At 35.5% G+C, this 22761-nt stretch overlaps 1 protein-coding gene across 1 annotated transcript in view; it reads left to right on the top strand.

Moving 5' to 3' along the window:
- The window catches only part of FAM83B (family with sequence similarity 83, member B), a 74120-nt gene extending 53410 nt beyond the window's left edge, over positions 1-20710 (top strand). Inside the window, exons 2-4 of the mRNA XM_011981284.1 lie at positions 2038-2202; positions 3174-3298; positions 15311-20710. Of these exons, the coding sequence (XP_011836674.1) occupies positions 2038-2202; positions 3174-3298; positions 15311-17612 (2592 nt within the window). The 3' untranslated portion in view covers positions 17613-20710. The remainder of the gene's footprint in view (positions 1-2037; positions 2203-3173; positions 3299-15310) is intronic.
- Positions 20711-22761: the final 2051 nt, after the last annotated feature.

The following is a 22761-nucleotide window of genomic DNA, read 5'->3' as shown; positions in this document are numbered from 1 at the left end:
ACCTACTGCTCAATTTCTTTGCTTCCAACTATAGCCAAATTAGACAAAAGTGGTTTTCTGTATCTTCTATGTCTAGTGTCTGCCCCAATTCTCTCTTAAATGCCTTCCACTGAGGCTCTTGCTGTTCCATCTCCACTAAAACTATTCTTGGCCTAGCTGTAGGATTGGAACCTCTCAAGTTCACCTTCCTTCTTACAAATGCACTGTCTTTATTGGTGTTCAGGATTCCACCTGCCCTTTGTTTCCTCAATCTGCTTTGCTGGGAATTTTTCTGGTATTAGACTTCTTAACTTGGAGTGTCCCAGGGTTTGATCCTTGGTCTTCCTCACTTTTTCTCTCTTTTCTCTCATACCTTATAATCAATCCATCCACAAGACCTTTAGACTCAAAGATATCCAGTATCTGACCATCTCTTTTCATCCCTGACTCTACCGTCCTGGTCCTACACACTATCACCTCCCACTTCCGTTGCCCCAATAGTTCTAACTGGCCTCCCTGTTTTCCATCCTTGCTACCTTTTATTAAAGCCTGTTCTTAACACAGTGGCCAGAACAATCCTTTCAAAACATAACCAGATCATTTTATTACTTCAACTCAAAGTCCTTTAATAGCTTGCAGTCTTATTCAGGAAAAAAAAAAAAAAAAAAAAAGGGCTTTTAATGCCTTTAAGACATTGTGATAACTCTCCCATTCTCATTTCATTCCTGCTATCTCCTTTCTGTTTTTTGGATTGCCAGAGCAGAGTTGCTGGTTTCCTCTGCCTACAACAGTCTTCCTGAAGATATCAATGTGGAAAATGTCATTTCCTTTAAATTCTATTCAAAGGACACTCTCTCAAAGAGACCTTCCCTGAAACTCTCAAAGTCCTCCTGAATTTCCAGGAACCCATGATCCCCTATTCTGCTCTATTTTTTTTCCCCAAAAAACCTATAGCTTGTCACATAATTGACTTATCTATTATCTTTATTACTTTTTATGTCTTCCCCCAGTAAAATGTAAGGTTCATAAGGGCAGGATTTTGTTCTTCTTGCATGGCCCATAGTAGGTGCTCAATAAATATGCCTGGCACATGGAAGGTGGACAACCACTTAAATGATTTTTCCCCTTCTTCTAGCATTATTTTACTTTCATTCCAACAATCAACACAGACTCTATATCTTAGGGACCTGTTCTTTAGGGCATTTTCCTTCTCAATTATATCACCTTTTTAATTCCCTTTTTTTCTTTTGCTTATATTATCTGTTAAACAATTTTAGGCAAGTTCATTTGGCCCTTAAACAGCATGGGTGTGAACTGCTTCAATCCACTTATTGCAGATTTTTTTCAACTAAACATGGATAAAATACCCCAGTATTTAAGGGGCATGAAACTTGCATATATGGAGGTCCTGCTTTCCACATACATGGGTTCTTCAGGGTTGACTGTCTACTTGAGTATGTGCAGATTTTGGTATATGCAGAGGTCCTAGGACCATTCCCCCAGTAAACTGAGGAACAACTGTATATTTAATTTTTTGGTCTTCAAATCATGTTATACTCTTTCTCCATCTTTCATCCTTTCCTAGGTATATTTCTATTTCTAGAATAGTTTTTTCTCTGTCTCACTTCCCCTAAGACCTTTATTCTTAACAACTATTCAAAAAATCCTACTTTCCCCTGGAAATGTCTCTTAGAAAAATAGTAACACTGGTTTCCACCTTGTCCTGTTTGTCTACCTTATGGGCAGTCTCGAAGTCCATGATTTGGATTCCCCCATTTTTCAAAATCTTACTGAAATGCAGATTTCCTTTAAATTAAAGCTAATATGAAAATGACTTAGTGTTACAAATCTGCATATAGTTATTTGCTTATTTTAATATGGTTTTATCTTCCATTTTAGAAAATGAAATGAATATTTGTATATACATATATATTATACATCTGTACATTTATGCATTTAATTTTTTAAAATTTTATCTGACCTTTACTGAAAATAAACAGTTTCTTAATCTTTCTCTATCAAGGATCTAACATTGTTTCATATTCTTTTCTTTAACAGGTCATTGCTTTAGTGATGGATATATTTACAGATGTGGACATTTTCAAAGAAATAGTTGAGGCATCAACTCGAGGAGTATCTGTTTACATTCTGCTTGATGAGTCCAATTTTAATCATTTTCTAAATATGACTGAGAAACAAGGTTGTTCAGTTCAGCGTCTCAGGGTAAGAATTCTGTGTTTTTTTCTCGTAATTTGTGTGTCATTTTCAACTCAGTCAAATGTAAGGCATATTAAGGTAGATGAATATAAAAGTTAAAAAGAAAAAAAAGTATACATATTTAAGGTTAAGGAATGACTGATCACAGAAAGGTCCCTGTACTTTTTAGAATGTGACTGAAAGCATATCTTCATGAGAGTGTGTGTTTGTTTGTTTATTTGTTTTTGAGAAGCAGTCTTGCTCTGCCTCCCAGACTGGATTGCAGTGGTGCAATCTTAGCTCACTGCTACCTCCACCTCCTGGGTCAAGCAATTCTCCTGCCTCAGCCTCTCGAGTAGCTGGAATTACAGGTGCCCACCACCATGCCCGGCTAATTTTTTTTTGTATTTTTAGTAGAGATGGGGTTTCACCATCTTGGCCAGGCTAGTCTTGAACTCCTGACCCTCGTGATCCACCCACCTCGGCCTCTCAAAGTGCTGGGATTACAGGCATGAGTGCCGTGCCCGGCCTCCATGAGGGTTTTATATTGTGCTTTTACTGATTAATATTTAATACATCAGTTTTGCATGCACGGCTTTGAAACCAGTGACTCACAAGCGTCTATGGTTCAGCATGTATTGCTTATCAGAATCATTTTGCGTAGTATTTTCTATTACTTTTGACTTTTTAAAAGAAAGGTTAATTTTTATTTTAGTTAATTTATGATCAAGGCATTATAACCCAAAAAGGTTTTTTATACTCAGAGCCTGAGTGATTTTTGATGCCATTCTGTGTAAATGTAAAGTGAAGTCTCCTATTTAAGCTGTGTTGAAACGTATATTTTAAATGATTATTTTCCTTAAGGATTTAATATTTGGGAGTTTTTTAAAAATTACCTGAAGTAATTTTTTTATATTAAGATTATATCATGGGTTTTAGTTTTCAAAATATTCTTTTCCTACCCATAATGTCTGCTTTTTATTTATATATAATTCTAGAATATTCGAGTGCGAACAGTAAAAGGCCAAGATTATCTTTCAAAAACGGGGGCAAAATTCCACGGAAAAATGGAACAGAAATTTTTATTAGTTGACTGCCAGAAAGTGATGTACGGTTCTTACAGGTAAGATCATTGTGTTTAACTTCAGTGTTATCAATCATTTAGATGATTTATTAGTTTCAAATTTTAACATAATCAGTTAAGCTCTTTCTTAAAAGTAAAAAAAAAAAAAAAAAGAGAACACTTGCATGGGAGATTAGAAACCTTGGTTTGAGTTATTAATCTGCCACGAAGGAGCATTAAGATCTTAGGCAAATCATGTAACTTCCTTGAGCTTCAGATTCTTCATCTAGAAAATGAAGACATTGACCAATATCTAAGGTTCCCTACACCTCTATGGTACTACAAGTGGGTTTGCTCCTTATGGAAACATTACATAGTATGAATTTAGTTACAATTGTTTGTGAAAGCATAAGTTAGTTACCACTTTAAATAATCTGGTAAATGTATTTTTCTTATTTTGTATTCTTAAGAATCTGATCAAAGCAGAACTGGCAGCCCAGTGTAGGTGAGGCTGGCTCCAGAGTGTAAGCCTGCCCTAATATTCTTTTGTAAATAAATCCCCTGGCTTCAGTCCTGAATCAGATACAGAGTGAGGCTACACAAACAGGCAGATAAAAGCACCAGCAAATACCCATGAACTGCCAGGTCACTGAGGCAGGGTAGATTCATTATTAAAGACTGAGGGAAGAATCCAGAAGAGCTATGGATGTGAACACGACTGTGTAAGGCGAAACCTTTGTCTCCTGTCTTAGCAACAGAAAGCGCATGAGAAGGAAGTATCACATTGAGATGAGTTACTTTATATGGTTACACTTTAGTTTCCTCTGCTATAAAATGAGGGGAATCATAGAACTGGCCTCATGACATTGTTGTGAGGATTAAATGAGTTCATGCATCCCAAACCCCTAATGTTAACTATTATTTTAGGACTTGATTTGCTACTTTCTGCTAACCCTCTCTTTAAGCTCGGGACCTTTTTTAAAAAAAATGTTGTTTGGAGTTCCAAATGAAAACATATTAAGAGAGAAAATACAACTAGTGCTTGAAATTAGTGAGTCCTTTTAAAGACTCATTATATGTGAATATATTTGTCCAGACCCACTTGGTTTTAGAGAGGTTTTAATTGAACTTTTTATTAAAATTGAGAGTTCACTTGAGTTATAGAATGATTGTTATTTAAGCTCATCACAATTAATAGTTTCTGTGGTTATTATTTAAGTTTTAAGATTGTCTTTGACAGTAAATTTACCTCAACTTTGTTTTGCTGCCACTAGATATTAGTAGTTCCTAGTGTTGCAATGAGTGTAGCTGAGCTACTTTTGATTAATTTAGGGGAAAATTAAACAACAGCAATGGCAAAAAATTATATATCTGTATCTCTCTGTCTATATCAGAAGCCAGAGGCAGAATTTAAGTTACTATTTATGATAGTAACTATGGGATTCCTAGGACCATGGATTATAAAAATTCATCACAACTCTTCACTAACACCCTCTGTGTTATCTCAAGTTCGTTTTAAATACATTTCTTTAAATAATTCATAGTTGTCAATCATTGTCCTTTTTATTTTTTAGACATTATCGTGGACCTTTCCTATTGCTAACAGTATTCGAACAGGATGTGGTAGACTAGTTATGAACTAGTTATGAACTAGCTTGTTTACAAGTGAATTTCCTTTCGGTTTAAAAACTGCCTTTGTCCCTCATATTCTAGTATTGCTATTGTTTTCCTCATAGGCGAGTTGAAAATGCCTTCTTCTTTAATTCAGTATTCTTTGCCGTGGGATATCATTGGATTCTAAACTGCTCCCGTTCCTGGAGAGGCCCAGAATCTGTATTTTCCACAATTACACATTGTGTGGCAGCTCACTTACATGGTGATGACTTTATCAGGAAAGCATGAGGAGTTTTTCCATAACATGATACTAACATTGATGAATGTTTGATAAACCATTGTCTATAAATCAGACTGAGAGATAATTTTATAGGCTTTTTCATTTTTAATCTCATGAGCTCGATAAAAAAGTTACTTTCAAAAGACAAGTTGGCTGATGTTGGCACCTCTCAGGTTCCATTTTTAACCACACATAAAAATCATCACAGTTGAGGTCCATGCTGCAACTATTTACACTCGATGGACTTATTTAAGCTGCCAGCCAGGAACTCGGAATTTTTAAGTCAACTTCATGACTGTCTGACAGTGTGTGTTTAGTGGAGCTGGGAGTAGTTAGTTTTTTTATCCATCAAAATATCTGTACACTTTTTTAAAAAACCAAATATTACTAAAATATATGCAGTACAAAACAGTGATTTTTGTTTTCCATCTCTAGCCAACTCGATGCAGTTGCTCAATTCTTTTAGTTGGTTCTTCCGATATTTATTTCATCCCTTAAATAACATGATTATCCTATTCTTGTTTGATTTACCAATTTCATATATTATCTTGACTTTTTATTTTTGGAGAATTGTATTTCCTACCTACTATTCCTTCTTGTCTGCATTATAGTGTTATCACAATTTTTGGTTAAATGAGAAGTCCAGGTCTACATTATTGAAACTTTGTCAAAATGGATCACTGATGAGCCATAGAGTGATATATGTTTCTTTTTTCAAAACCAAGTTAATAATGGCCATTTTGTTTTTATTCATTGTCTTTGTTTTCTATTTATCTATTGCTACTTTTTTCTCCAGTTGACCACACAGATTGTGCAACACATGAATGACTTTCCCAAATGCTCAGTTACAACCAACCATCTATGACATCCCATCTGAACTAGCAGGTCCTTAAATTGGAAGCACACCTGGGGGCCTGATATTTTTCATATTTCTAAGTGATTTGATCCATGATTTCTTAAATCCCATATTTCATCATTTTGTTTCTAAGTCTCCATTTTTCTCCCAAGATTGCTCAAGGACTTTTAAGTTTAAAAAATTTATAATTCTAGGTCATTTATGGCTTAACTTGGGATGGAACTCTAAGTTGAACCATTTTTCCTCCGAATTGGTAAGGCATTGCCCCGTAATCAAAGTTGCTGCTGAGAAGTTTCAACAATTTTTATTAGTCACATTTTTTTCATGCAGCCATTTTTTCTTTCTTGAACCTGTCAGGATTTCCCTTTTTTCCCTATTCGTTTGTTTTTCTTTTTTCAAGTTTCTTGAGGTATAAAGTTAGGTTGTAGCGTGATATCTTTTAGCTTTTAAAAAAATGTTTTATGGATAGAAATATGTGTACATATGGTATAGGTCATATTTTTCATATTTTATCATATGCATAGACTAGGTAATGGTTAAGTCAGAGGAGATCTTTTCACTTTTTTAATGTATGTATTTACAGCTATAAACTTCCCTCTTAAGAGTGCTTTTGCTACATCTCATAAATTTTGATATCTTGTGTTTTTATATTCATTTGTCTTAAGATATTTTCTAATTTCCTTTGTGACTTCTTCTTTGACTCATTGGCTATTCAAAGTTGTGTTGTTTACTTTCCACATATCTGTGAATTTTCCAATTTTCCTTGTACCGTTGATTTCTCGTTGTTTTCTGTTGCAATCAGGATAAGATACTTTGTGTGATTTAAATCTTTAATTTGTTGAGGTTTGTTTTGCCCAACCTGTGGTCTATCTTGGAGAATGTACCATGTGTACTTGAGAAGAACGTATATTTTCTGCTTTTGTCAGGTGTTCTCTATGTGTCTGTCAGGTGCTGTTGGTCTGTACTCTTGTTCAAGTTGTCTGTGTTCCTTTTCATCTTCTGTCTCATTGCATTCATTATTGAAAGTGGAGAATTGAAGTCTTCTACTAATACTGTGTTGCTGTCTGTCCCCTTCAATTCTGTTAAAGTTTGCTTTGTATATTTAGGAGCTCTGAGGTTTGCTGCACAAATACTTATAATTGTTATGTCTTCTTGGTGAATTGACCCCTTTTTCGTCATATAATATTCTTCTTTATCTCTTGTAAGTTTTTTTATTTTAATTTAAAGCCTGTTTTTCCTGATATTTTTATAGCAACTCCTGCTCTCTCTTTTGGTTACCAATTGCATGGCATATCTTTTTTTATCCTCTTACTTTTAGCTTATGTGTGTCCTTAGATCAAAAGTGAGTCTCTTAAAGATTGCATATATTTGGATACTGTTCTTTTTAATCCATTCAGTCAATTAAAGTCTTTCAATGAGGTAATTTAATTCATTTACCTTTTAACTAATTACTAATGGAGAAGGACTTACTATTGTAATTTTTTTTCCGTATGTCTTTTAGCTTCTTTGTTCTTCTTTCCCTCTTTTACTGAAGTTTTTTGTGTTTTGTTGTTGTTGTTTTTGCACATATACGCATTGATTATCATCTCATTTCCTTTTACATATATTCTAAAAATATTTTCTTTTCAGTTATCACTGGAATTACACAAAACTTTTTTTTTTTTTTGAGACGGAGTTTCACTTTCGTTGCCTAAGCTGGAGTGCACTGGTGTGATCTCGGCTCACTGCAACCTCTGCCTCCCAGGTTCAAGCTATTCTCTTGCCTCAGCCTCCTGAGTAGCTGGGATTACAGGTGTGCACCACCGCGCTTGGCTAATTTTTTGTATTATTAGTAGAAACTGGGTTTCACCATGTTAGCTAGCTGGTCTTGAATTCTTGATCTCGGGTGATCCGCCCACCTCAACCTCCCGAAGTGCTGGAATTACAGGCATGAGCCACCATGCATGGCCTTACATAAAACATTTTAAAGTTATAGCATTTTATTTTAAACTGATAACTTCAATCACATATGAAAACTCCACTCCTTTGTAGCTCTACTCCTCACTTTACATAACTGTTGCAACAAATTACATATTTATATATTGTATAGCAATGAACACAGATTAAAAGTTACTTTTCATATTTTTCACATTTAAATTCTACGAACCACATCTGCAACAGTAGAAGTCACTTCGTTTGTTTACATATTTACGTTTACTGGAGAACATTATATTTTTATAAGGCTTTGTGTTGCTCTCTACCATCCTTTTATTTCAACTTAAAAGATTCACTTTAGCATTTTGTGTACAGTAGATCTAATAGTGAACTCTCAGATTTCATTTATCTGGGACAGTCTTAATTTCTCCTTCCTTTTGAAGGACAGTTTTGCTGGATTTTTGGTGTTTTCAGTGTTTTTCTTATAGCTCTTTGATTATATTTTCCTGCTTCATTATAGCCTGCAAACTTTCTGCTGAGAAAGTCGCTGATAGTCTAATGGCAGCTCCCTTGTAAGTGACAAATCACCTTTCTTTTGATGCTTTCAAGACTTTCTCTTTGTCTTTGACTTTAAACAGGTCTGATTATAATGTGTCTTGGTATAAATTCTTTTTGAATTTATCCCAGTTTGAGTTCTTTAAAATTTGTAGGTCAATTTTTTTTTTTTCCTCAGACTTGGGAAGTTTCTGTCCACTATTTCTTCAAATAAGTTATCCGCTTCTTTGCCTCTCTTCTTTCTGAGCTTCTCATAATGCATGCATTGATAAGCTTGGTAGTTCTATAAATTTTTTAGTATATCTTTGCTTTTCTTCATTCCTTTTTTTTCATTTTGCTCCTCTGACTCAATTATATCCATGACGTGTCTTCAAGTTTATTCATTATTTCTTCTGCCTGATCAAGTCTGCTGTTGAATCCTTCTAATGAAATATTCAGTTATTTTATTTTTCAGTTCCAGAATTTCCTTTTAGTTCTATTTTATAGTTTATCTTTGTTGATATTCCATTGGTATATCATTTTCCTGATTTTGTTTACTTGTCTGTGTGTGTGTGTTGTTGATGTTTTTGTTTGTTAGTTTTTGTTTGTTTTTAGCTCATTGAGCATTTTTATAATAGTTATTTTAAATATTTTATCAGACAGCTCATAGATCTGTGATTCTTTGGAGTCAGTTTCTGGAGTGTTATTTTATTTCTTATGATTGGGCTGAGTTTCCCTGCTTCTTCATATGCCTTGTAATGTTTTACTAGTATTCAGGCATTTTAAAATAATCAGTCACCTCTCCCAGTCTTTATGAACTGTCTTTGTTCGAGGGAAGAACTTGATCATTCAGCCCAGACGCAGATTCTAGGACCTTTCAGATCTTTTCTGACCTCTTGTTCCCTTGGTGTCTGCCCATGGAACTGCAGGTTTAACATGCTGCTTACCTCTATTTTCAATGATTTCTAAACTCTGGTTCCAATCCTACCAGCACTCAGGCAAGATAGAAGCCAATCTCTTGGGCTGCACTGAAGACAAGCCAGAATTATGATCCATAGTCTACTCTTCTGTTTCCATCCTGAGGGAGGACCCCCAATCTGGGGGCTGGGAGAAAAGTTTCCCTCTGTTTGCTTCATGCTATACCATATGGGGGAGGAATAGGAATGAGCATGCCAAACATCACAGGTTTTCCAACCTGTTTGACTGGAATACAATGTTCTGGGTGCTCTGTCTTTGCAATTAGTCTCTAGCGTTTCACAGAGGTGTTCTGTTTCACATATTGCTGTTAACTTAGTGTCTCTCTGGGGTAAGTAGAGCCTGTAACTTTCTAATCTGCCACTTTACTGACCTTGTGTTTGTGTTTTGGGAAGTATTTTTATTTGTGGTTTGTGTCTGTTTCTTCTAGGTGCCATTTTCCAGTTTGTTTTGATCTCTGATTGCATCTAAGCGCTTAAGCTTCATAAGCTGTCTTTGAAACTTGCTTTATTCATCTGTTAATCTTTGCTATGTGTTTATATTTAAGAACAAGGGACTGTAAAGCTGATTAGAAACTGAGCGGGGAAATGCTTATCAACATTTGAGTTTACAGCTGAATGATAGACTGGGGTCCTGGCAACTTTACAGGAGGATCCCTAACTATCAATATAAACATCACTTATCTGGGGTTTTTCAATGTTTCCAGAGAATAATCTCTTTCTCCAAAAGATTGTCAAAGGAGATGGAATTTGGAACGAAGTCAGAATATGATCCTAACTGAAGATACTCTAGAAGCAGAATGGGGAAGAGAGCTGAGGGTCTGAAAAGCCTCATTCTTAGCTCACCTTTATCCCAGTCGTGAGTTGTTTAAAGTTTCTGAGTTCAGACTTTCTCTGGATTGGTTTCTGCTGAAGTAAACCTTAGGATTTCTGAAAGGCATAACAAGGAGTGCTTCTTGGGAAAGGAAAGAGTAGGAAACCTGGAGGCCCAACTGCTCTGTATGGGACTTTCAGTCAATCTTCCTGTTTCTCTATTTTCATGACCTTTCTAACCCACCATTTTTATTACCTTTTGATCCAATGTTGAATTCATAGATTCTGCTGGGCCCACCTGGCTTATTCTCATTGGTGCTCACCTCATGCAAACTTCCTTTAAGTCAGCCACCACTTCTCCATCAGATTTCTCTATTCTAAACTTGTATTAAATACTTTCACTTGCTACTTCCCTTTTCCCTTTGCTATCTTTTTAGTAGTGTGTAGGGAAGAAAAAGAAATAAACATGCATGATAATCCGGATTTAATGTAAACCTTTTAAGTTTTCCACCAACATAAACATCTTTGCCTTTTAGTCTTATTTGATTTTGAAACTAATAATTCATTTATATTGTCATTTGTTTATTTACAACTAATGTTTTTAAGTGTTTACAATATGCCAAGCACCATTCTTAGCACCTAGGAATACAGTCCTAAATAAGGTATACAAGATTGTTGAGCTAAATTTTATTTTAGTGGGGCATTGGAGATAGATGATTAACAAAGGGAGAACATGCAATGAAATGTCAGATAGTGGTAATGGGGTATTGCATAAATGAAATCAGGAGAATATGATAAAGCATAATCAGATGGATACTTTGAATAGAGTGATCATAGATGTATTCTAAGAGCATGTCAGCCCAGGACTGTCAGAGAGAAGAGATGTATTGAAGAGGGAACAATAGATAAAAGATCCTGGAGTAGATATCTGGGGGATAAGCAGAAAGGCCAATATGGTAGGACCACATTAATCAAGGGAAGAGCTATCCGTAGTAGAATTGGAAAGCAAGCAGGGGAGGAATTATCTTAGGCCAGGTAAGGAGTCTAAATTCTCTTTTAAACAAAATAGAAAGTGCTGTGTGGAAGTGTGACATGACCCAATTTGTTTTATGCAAAGATCACTTCTGCTGTTCTGTTGATTGAAAAATGAGCAAATGAGGACGCTAAGAGTCAAATTAGCTGATAATGCTAAGACTAGGGTGATAGTGGGATAGGATTGATTTGTGAGAGGTTTTGCAAGCAGAGTCAACAGGACCTTTTGGTTCTGAAACAGAGGGTATTCAAAGATGGCTGCTTGTTTCCTGTCTTGATCACCTGAAAGATGGTTGAGTCACTGACTTAAATAAGTAATACTAGGGAAGAAATAGGTCGGGGAAGGAGGAGTGCTAGATGACAACTTACGAGTCATACATGTTAGGTTTGCAAGGCCCACTAAAATTTTGAGTAGAGATTGAACACTGATTCCAGAGATGAGGAAGAGGTCAGCACTGACAATACAGACTTGGTAGTTAATGGCATAGAAATCACCTATGATAACAGAGGAACATAGAGATTCATTTCCAAGCCCCAAAGCATGTCTGTAGGTTTTCTTCCTGTTGCCTGAAATGTTTTTACAATATTATTTTCTGATTTGCTATACCAGGGAAACTTTTCCAATTGCCACACATTCATCAATACCAGTATCTTCTCAGTTTCCTAACCTCAACACTTGGAAGTTGTTTTTATTTAATAACGTATGGATATTCTTTTGACATGACATCTTTTGGTTCTTCTTACTACTGGCTCAACATTTTCACTCATTATTCCAATTTCTACTTTGGTTGGGCTCTTTTAAGTCTATACTGCAATAGTACTACAAATAGCTGCTGGAAAAAAATAGTTCCTCAGACAGTTCTTTCTATTATAATTTATCCAAATTTGGAAACAAATTCTATGTAATCAAACTTTCTGTTTTGTTTTCAAGATTTTCCCCACTAGTTCATCAGTCTCTTATATGGCTTCTTTGCTCCAGCTATATATAGTATGTTTTCTGTGTTCAGCTAGAACATGACCCTTACTGCATTCTTCCCTTTTCCATATTACTCCCTCCACACAAATTGTCTTCCCACATCTTTTGTGTCTGAACTGGGAATCTAGTATTTATCAAAATATTGCAAAACTTCACTTTCTCCATGGATTTCCTCATACTTGATAGTTGACTGTTCATTCCATTACTTGCTGTTTCTAATATTTTGTATTCATACCTTTAGTCAGATTGAAAATTTCTTTAGTTACTTACTTTTGTACCGTTTCTTTTAAGTCAGCCCAGTGGCATAATCAATATTCCTCCTATATCATGCTTCCTGTAGGCATGCTAGATAAAATTAAGCATATCCAAATAAGAAGTTTCTTAAATTACATGCTCCTATGTGTGATATGTAATATTTTATGTATTTTAAATGTTTGCACATTCTTTTAATTATTTTTTCTGCATTTTTTGTCTCCTTTATAGAAATAAGATGCTTCAATGTGGAGAGTGTCTCTTTTTTCTTTTATATTAATCCCCATTGTGTCATATACATTACTTGATGCATAGCATAATTTATTTTTCAGCTCAGAGACTGTGTATTAAATCATTAGATTTTCAAAAATGAGGTTTAAAATTTGATATGAAGTTTAAAGATAGCTGTTACCTCTAAACTCTAGGAAAGAAATTGGAGCTTCCATAAAGTACTATAAAGTCATATAAACATTAATTTCCTAAAAATTGTATTTTATATTAAAAGATCTTGATTGCCATTTTGACTGGCATGGTTTCTGAGGCTTACATTTACTAATACTGTGTACAGCGAGTACAGTGAAGTCTGCTCTTTAATGATTGAGGCAGCTGGCCACAAATCCTGTTTACAGCTCTTGGCATCCTAAATTACACTTATTAAGTAAACCACACAGAGATAGCAGTCTGAAAACTTATAGACTCTTAAAATAAATGCATTAGCACAGCTGTATCTTACATTATATCATGTTAGAGCTATAAGGCATTGTAGCTATTATGCTGTCCGTATCCTTACGTTGGACACGAGGAAAGTGAAGCCCAAGCTCATGTGTCTACAACTCAGCAGAAGCCAGGCCTCTCGACTTTTTCTCCAACACTGGCTTTACTGCATTCTGCCAAGATGGTATATATGAAATATAATATCAGTTTTTATGCCACAAAGTTTTGTATACTTGCAAAATACACAGCAAGTTTTTCTTTATTTTTTTTAATGTTCTATTTTATTTATTTATTTCTTTAGTGTTTGGGGAACAGTTGGCTTTTGGTTACATGAATAAGTTCTTTAGTGGTGATTTCTGAGATTTTGGTGCACCCATCACCCAAGCAGTGTACACTGTACCCAATGTGTAATCTGTTACCCCTCACCCCTCTCCTACCCTCTCCTTCTAGTCATTATATCATTCTTATGACTTTGCATCTTCATATCTTAACTCTCACTGATAAGTGAGAACATACAATATTTGGTTTTCCATTCCTGAGTTACTTCACTTAGAATAATGGTCTCCAATTCCATCCAGGTTGCTGCAAATGCCATTATTTTGTTCCTTTTTATAGTTGAGTAGTATTCCATGGTATATATATACCACATTTTCTTTATTCACTTGTTGGTTGATGAGCATTTAGACTGGTTCCATATTTTTGCTGCTGCAAATTGTGCTGCTATAAACATGCATGTGCAAGTGTTTTTGATAAAACAACTTCTTTTTCTCTGGGTAGATACCCAATAGTGGGATTTCTGGGTTGAATGGTAGTTCTACTTTTAGTTCTTCAAGGAATCTTTGTACTGTTTTCCATAGTGGTTTTACTAGTTTACATTTCCACCAGGAGTGTAAAAATGTTCTCTTTTCACCACATGCATGCCCGTGTCTATTAGTTTTTGATTTTTTAATTATGGCCATTCTTGCAGGTGTAAAGTGGTACCTCATTGTGGGTTTAATTTGCATTTCCCAGATAATTAGTGATGGTGAGCATTTTCTTTTGTATTTTTGTTGGTCATTTGTATTTTCTATTGAGAATTGTCTGTTCATGTCTTTGTCCCACTTTTGGTGGGATTATTTGTTTTTTTTCTAGCTAATTTGAGTTCCTTGTGGATTCTGAATATTAGTCCTTTGTTGGATGCATAGTTCACAAATAGTTTCTCCCACTCTGTGGGTTTTCTCTTTACTCTGATGATTATTTTGCTGTGTAGAAGCTTTTTTCTTTAATGAGGTTACATCTATTTTTCTCTGTTTTTGTTGCATTTGTTTTGGGGTTCTTGGTCATGAACTCTTCGCATAAACCAATGTGTAGAAGAGTTTTTATGATGTTATCTTCTAGAATTGTTATGGTTTCAGGTCTTAGATTTAAGGTTTTGATCCATCTTGAGTCGATTTTTGCTTAAGGTGAGAAATGAGGATCCAGTTTCATTCTTCTACATGTGACTTGCCAATTATTCCAGTACCATTTGTTGAATAGGGTGTCCTTTCCATACTTTATGTTTTTGTTTGCTTTGTTGAAGATCAGTTGGCTGTACGTATTTGACTTTATTTCTGGGTTCTCTATTCTATTCCATTGGTGTATGTGCCTATTCTTATACCAGTACCATGCTGTTTTGGTAACCATAGCCTCGTGGTATAGTTTGAAGTCAGGTAATTTAATGCCTCTAGATTTCTTCTTTTTGCTTGGTTTTGCTTTGGCTATGCAGGCTGTTTTTTGGTTCCATATGAATTTTAGGATTGTTTCTTCTTATGTGAAAAATGATGATGGTATTTTGATAGGAATTGCATTGAATCTACAGATTGCTTTTGAAAATGCACAGCAAGTTTTTCTTTGGACTTCTGGGAAGTAGTGAATTCAAAGCCATAATTTGAGTTGCATTGATATTTAAAATGTGAATATGAGGATGGGAAGACATGTAGTGCACGTAATGATGGTAAATATTCTAAATAATGGTAGCCAAAGAAAAGTACAAAAACATATTTCAGTCATTAAGTTTTACTTTTTCTAGTAGAACTATATGTTATTATCAATCTTTTAACTTAAATGATTAAAATTTTTCCATTTTTTCCCCCAGCTATATGTGGTCATTTGAGAAAGCTCACCTCAGCATGGTTCAGATAATTACAGGACAACTTGTTGAGTCCTTTGATGAAGAATTTAGAACTCTCTATGCCAGATCCTGTGTCCCCAGTTCATTTGCTCAGGAAGAATCAGCAAGGGTGAAGCATGGCAAAGCCCTCTGGGAAAATGGCACTTACCAGCATTCGATTTCTTCATTAGCATCTGTTTCCAGCCAAAGAAACCTTTTTGGTAGACAAGACAAGATTCATAAACTAGATTCTAGTTACTTCAAAAACAGAGGGATATATACTTTAAATGAACATGACAAATATAACATAAGAAGTCACGGATACAAACCTCATTTTGTTCCAAACTTTAATGGTCCAAACGCAATACGTCAGTTCCAACCCAGTCAGATAAATGAAAATTGGAAAAGACATAGTTATGCTGGGGAACAGCCGGAAACAGTGCCATACCTCCTGCTTAATAGAGCTCTGAATAGAACCAATAATCCACCTGGTAATTGGAAAAAGCCATCTGATAGTCTCAGTGTGGCGTCCTCATCACGGGAAGGCTATGCAAGCCACCACAACGCACCCGCCCAGAGTTTTGCCAATCGGCTTGCACAGAGAAAAACAACAAATCTTGCAGACAGGAATTCAAATGTTCGGAGGTCTTTTAATGGAACAGATAACCATATCCGCTTTTTGCAACAACGAATGCCAACTCTTGAACATACCACAAAGTCATTCCTACGTAACTGGAGAATTGAATCCTACTTAAATGATCATTCAGAAGCTATACCAGACTCAAATGGATCAGCTTTAGGTGACCGATTTGAGGGCTATGATAATCCTGAGAATTTGAAGGCCAATGCCCTTTATACTCATTCTCGGCTTCGTTCCTCTTTAGTATTTAAACCCACTTTACCTGAGCAAAAGGAAGTTAACAGTTGTACAACTGGCTCCTCAAATTCAACTATCATTGGTTCTCAGGGAAGTGAGACACCTAAAGAGGTCCCAGACACCCCTACAAATGTACAGCATTTGACAGACAAACCCTTGCCAGAATCAGTCCCCAAGCTCCCATTGCAGTCAGAGGCACCAAAAATGCACACCTTGCAGGTTCCTGAAAACCACTCAGTAGCCTTAAACCAAACTACAAATGGCCATACTGAATCAAATAACTATATATATACAACCTTGTGTGTAAATAAGCAGACAGAAAATCTAAAGAATCAACAGACTGAGAATCTACTTAAAAGGCGAAGTTTCCCATTATTTGACAACTCAAGAGCCAACTTAGATCCTGGAAATAGTAAGCATTATGTATATAGTACACTTACCAGGAATCGAGTTAGACAACCAGAAAAGCCCAAAGAAGATTTGCTGAAAAGTTCTAAAAGCATGCACAACGTGACTCATAACTTGGAGGAGGATGAGGAGGAAGTCACCAAGGAAAACCCTCCAAGTAGCACTACTACCAAGTCAATTTCCATTGCTGCTTTACTTGATGTGAATAAAGAGGAATCCAACAAAGAACTCACTTCAAAGAAGGAAGTTAAGGGTTCCCCAAGTTTTTTGAAGAAGGGATCTCAGAAGTTAAGGTCATTACTTAGCCTTACCCCAGATAAGAAAGAAAATCTATCCAAAAATAAAGCACCTGCCTTTTATAGATTGTGTAGTAGCTCTGACACATTAGTTTCTGAGGGTGAAGAAAATCAAAAACCAAAGAAATCAGACACAAAAGTTGATTCATCTCCTAGAAGAAAACATTCTTCCTCATCGAATTCTCAATGCAGCATCCACAAGAGTAAGGAAGATGTAACAGTTAGTCCATCTCAAGAGATAAATGCTCCATCAGATGAAAATAAAAGAACACCTTCTCCAGGTCCAGTTGAAAGCAAGTTGTTGGAAAGAGCAGGAGATGCCTCTGCCCCAAGATTTAACACTGAACAGATCCAATACCGAGACTCAAGGGAGATTAATGCAGTTGTTACTCCTGAAAGAAGACCAACTTCTTCTCCAAGGCCAACGTCCAATGAGCTTCTACGATCTCATTCAACTGATAGGCGTGTTTACAGTCGTTTTGAGCCGTTTTGTAAGATTGAGAGCTCTATTCAGCCAACAAGCAACATGCCAAATACTAGTATAAATCGCCCAGAAATAAAATCTGCGACTGTGAGCAACAGTTATGGCAGATCTAGTCCAATGCTTAATTACAACACTGGTGTTTATCGCTCATATCAACCCAATGAGAACAAGTTTCGAGGATTTATGCAAAAGTTTGGAAACTTTATACACAAAAATAAATAGCTATTGAAATGCAAAATGAATGAGGCTATAAATATTTGTCCAAAGAAAATTGTGGACAGTCTTTGTAACATGCCAATAGATTTTCCTAAGGACAGAATTATGGGTATGATATCTGTGTTTACCAGTGTCCTTGTATAAAGTTATTTTTCTGTGTGATAAAGTTAGGGTCTGCTGTAGATAGAATTTCTCTGTAAACACATGATTTGTAAGTGGTAATGGTAAAAATAACAGGTGTATTTAAATCATTTTCTTTAGACTGAAGATTTTAAGTCTTACTTAGAAACTTTCGTGGATGATGTATGGTGTATGGTGTATGGATTTTAACCATTTCCTTTTAAAAAGGTCATACTACCCTCAGTAACCCTTTATAATATGTCTTTATAATATTTTCATATCTTCAAAAATATAAGCAAATGGGACAAAGCCTTTTTCTAAGATTAACTTTAAATTCTACAGGATAACTTGTTATATTTTATTAATATTAATTTTTCTCTGTTGCATTGTACAGCTGTTTGGGCAACAGCAGTACCTTTTAAACTTTTTTTTTTTTTTTTTTTTTTTTTTTGCCTGAAGTGTTTGCAAAGTATCAGCCTCATGTAGTATAATGACATTCGTAGGAATTTATTTTCCTAAGCCTTTGAAAACGGTCTGGGATGTGCTTCTCTCTACACTGGACCCAGGGAGCTGTCCCTCTCTTACCCATAGGCTGCTGATTTTTTATAGTCATTCCTTACTTCACATTTAGAACAAATCAGTAGGAATTTAGAAAATCTGAATGGATTCCCCCTCCTTTTTCTTTTGTGTAAAAGCTTTTAGAAATGTAAATTTGTGCCTAAATTTTTGTCGAATTGGCATGACAATGCGAAGGGGTCCTTCTTGCGAAAATTCTTGCTCCTTTTTTTTTCTCTTTTGAGATGGAGTCTTGCTCTGTCTCCCAGGCTACAGTGCAGTGGCATGATCTTGGCTCACTGCAACCTCTGCCTCCCCAGTTCAAACAATTCTCCTGCCTCAGCCTCCTGAGTAGCTGGGATTACAGGTGCACACCACCACACCTGGCTAATTTATGTATTTTCAGTAGAGACAGGATTTCACTATGTTGGCCAGGCTAGTCTTGAACTCCTGACCTCATGATCTGCCCGCCTCGGCCTCCCAAAGTGCTGGGATTACAGGTCTTGCTCTTCTTTAAGTTGTGCCAAATATTATATGACTGCATAGTGTTTTTGTAAGAATATCATTGGGAAAATGAAAAGTTGTACTGGGCTAGTTCGTCCATGATTTGAGGATGATATTCAGATTATAAGATACCCTTTGTCTTTCTTACAGTAATGAAGTATAAGCTCCATATCTGTTCCAGAGACTTTAACTTGACTTTGCTTCATTCACAAAGAACAGAATTCAAGAAGCAATGCATCCTGTGAGAAGTGTGAAGTGTTTTTACATCACTTTAAATATATTACTTAATACATTATAAGTTGCTGTGTGGAGCAGTATACTGTTGTTTTAAAAATGGAAGATTCAGACAAATTTTTATAAGTATCTCATTAAAATAATTAAAATAATGGTATAAAATATCTATGTCATTAAAATAATTTTCCATAGTGTTTAGAAACCATGAAAAAGAAAACATAGCAGGAGAAAATATGACAGGAAAAGAAAACCTAACAAAGCCCCGAACCCACAGTTAACCAAACTAGACTGACTTTGTTATTACCCATTCTTTGTTAGTATTGGATGGGGAATTAGGATAATGAGCCATTAGGTAGTTCTGAAATGGAAAGCCCTGAAATTTAGTGCAATGTAACTTTAAAATTGAAATTATATAAAGAGTAGAAGTTTAATCATGTTTAATTATAACCAAAAGCCTATTGCCTTTTTGTACAGAAATTTCCTTAATTTCAGGAAATATAGATAGCTTATGGAAACATCCTTTTAAATAGTTCCTGAGCTCTTCCTCTTAAGTGGAATTGAGGAGTACAGAATGCTTTATTTCATCATCCCCTGACAGGTAACTTATGCTTTTGCACAGCAGATTTACTTTTCTCTGCGTTTTTTAAAAATTGTTTTTCTTGCATCTTTTTTCTTCAAAAATATCTATATTTGAGAATATGTACATAGCAACTTTCCAAAGTCTCTGTGGCCAAGAAACTCTCCAGGGATAAGACTGAGCAAGAATATAATACTTCAAAAAATTTACAGCTACTGTTTAAGTTTTAAACAGACACCACCACAGTTTGTGGATGAAATAGTTTTAGGCCATATACTTTCTGTCTTTTTCTCCCCATATTAATATTGGGGGACAGATAATATCACTTTGATGTACATTGATATTAAAGTTTGGTAATGCAGTTTTTACTCTATATGTAATACTGTACATTAGTTTTTAAGCAGAAACACAAGAAAATGGGTATAATTTCAAAGTAGTTCTTGGCAGATGGCTAGAGAATACTGTAAGTGACCCTGTATCCCGAATACGCAGATATCCCTCTATTACAAGTTTGGGATTAGCCATAATTCTGATAGGGCGTGTTCAGATATGGGGATATGTTGTCAGTCTACACTTGTGGAAGCAAATATCTTGTTTAATCAAGATGATGTCTAGTGTCATCTAGATAAACAATGCAAAAAGTTTAATTCTGGCTGAATTCAGCTTTACTCAAGATCCACATATTCAAGTATCGTTCCACAGATATTTCTGTGTTCTGTGAATATCTGTTGATTCTTAATGTGCCTGTGGCTAAGGGATGCAAACTAGAATTGTTTTACACTGACTATATGTGTGACATGTACAATGCTGTTTTTTTTTAAATAACTTTATCATGATATTCAGATAGATTCTGGGTTCTAGAATATTTAAAACAAAAAGGATAAAATGATAAACCAAAGAGTCAACTTGTTAACTTTTCTTTTTTAAGAGATGGGTTCTCGCTTGTATGCCCAGCCTGGACTCCAACTCCTGGGCCCAAGCAGTCCTCCAGCCTCAGGTTCCTGAGTAGCTCAACATTTTATATATGTACGATGTTATAAAGAAATATTCTTCCAAATGAACTTCTGTTTTTAGATCAATAAATGAATAATAAATTATTTTGTACAAACATCAATATATTGTAAGCTGTTGTTTTTTTAATCTTCATACTCTGCATTTCTGCATTCAAGCTCAGTCTTTCACCTAGTTATTCTAATCAGGAATTTAGATGTGGACATATTTTTAAATATTTCTTCATGAACTTTGAAATCATCTTCAAAATATTATTTTGATTAGTAATTATATTTCATATAGTAATTTATTCATATTTGAAATTCAGTGGCAATTCTCTTCCTTTAAGTGAAATATTATATATCCACGTTCTCTTTAGTTCTGTTATTACTGTAATATAGTGGTTACTTTAAATAATTTTTACTTTTTTTTTTTTTCGAGATGAAGTCTTGCCCTGTCACCTAGGTTGGAGTGCTGTGGCACCATCTCGGCTCACTGCCACCTCCGCCTCCTGGGTTCAGGCAATTCTCCTACCTTAGCCTCCTGAGTAGCTGGGATTAAAGGCACCTGCCACCTAATTTTTGTACTTTTAGTAGAGATGAGCTTTCACCATGTTGGCCAGGCTGCTCTCCACCTCCTGACCTCAAGTAATCCGCCCCCACTTGAGCTCCCAAAGTACTGGCATTACAGGCATGAGCCACTGTTCCTGGCCTAATTTTTACTTTAAAAGATAGAGAATCTTTAAAAAAGAAAAAAAAAAATGATGGCTGACTTCTGTATAACTTCATAGCATTTGGTTTGAGTAAAATATTCTAAATGTGCATTTGTATTAGTGACATTAAGTTACAGTCTGAGAATTAGTGAATTAAGACTCAGAATTTATTAGAAAAAATATCCTTTTTATCACAGATTATGAAATAGTTGAAATAGTGTGTATTGCAAATTAAAAATTGTGTCCTTTTAAAGGCAAATGTGCTTTTTAACTAGTTAATTATAATGAATGGTAGAACAAATGGTAGAATAAATTAATCATAAGTGCCAATGTTTAAGAAAAGCCTAGTTCAGTTAGCATAGTAAGGGAAATGGATAAGACTTCACTTTTGTGGCCATCTGAAAGGGAAGTTATCAATAGGTTCAGCTGGTTTAAGGAGTCAAAGACCATCTTGAGTAATTGGACCTGGGAAAGACGGAAGGGCATTGAAGGGGATATATGTGTATCCTGTCCAGGGAAACACTTGACGTAAGGGGAATTACCTGAGCTTCAAGCAGTGAGAAACACAAGCAAGAGATATACAGAGGAATATTTCTGAGTTAACAAAGGGTTAGTATGTTAAGTTTGGACATTTCTCCTACAATATGAATGTTTCAACAATCTGGCTGATTTATTTAACAGTTATACTGGGGACCTACTTTGTTCCAAGTATGTAGGTTATAGTAGGCTTTTGATGGAAAAAATAAAAATTAAAAAAAAAAAAAAAAAGGTTGTCTGGATAATCAGGATAATCAGAGGCTGCCAGCAAGTTTTCATACATGTTTTAAGAATACCCCAACTTACAGCAAAAGCCTGTGTTACTTGAGGGGTATTTGTCCTAACTTGTTACTTAATGTACTCCTAGTGCCTAAAAAAAGGGTGCAATAAAAGATACCTGATAAATACTTGATGTGTGAATCCAGTCATTTCCTTAGCTGCAGTTAGGAAAATATAATAGTCCATTAATATCCATACATTAAAATAGGCATTTTATAACTACCTGAATAGGCATTTGTATTAGGAGATGTAGATAGGTTAATGCAGCAAGGGTGCTAGTTTAAACTTCAGCCACATTAACCCTAGAATCTGGGCATCTTTAAAGACCCAGAAGTACTGGTCTTCCTAGCATATATTTTTGTGCAGGAAAGAAAACCCCTGATGAATTCATCTTGAAGGAAAAAAGAGTAGAGCTCAACAAATCAAGTTCAAAGGCAATTGGTACATGAGGGAAAGGAGTGGTGATTTTGTGTTAGTCCTTTAGATTTTCAGCTACCATAGGCAGGTTGTATGGGAACCGTAATTGAAGAATGGCTCCTCTAAAATCTGTATAGTGAGGACAGCCTGGTGTCAGTAGTGACAGCAGCGAGCACCTTCACTGAGGACCTCAGAACACTCGACCTCTTGCTTTCAACAGCAGCCCTTGT

The sequence above is a fragment of the Mandrillus leucophaeus genome, unplaced genomic scaffold (assembly GCF_000951045.1).
Source record: "Mandrillus leucophaeus isolate KB7577 unplaced genomic scaffold, Mleu.le_1.0 Scaffold223, whole genome shotgun sequence".
NCBI classification, from domain to species: domain Eukaryota; kingdom Metazoa; phylum Chordata; class Mammalia; order Primates; family Cercopithecidae; genus Mandrillus; species Mandrillus leucophaeus.
Note: the sequence above shows the minus strand (reverse complement) of the source record. Positions and strands in the feature narration are given on the sequence as shown.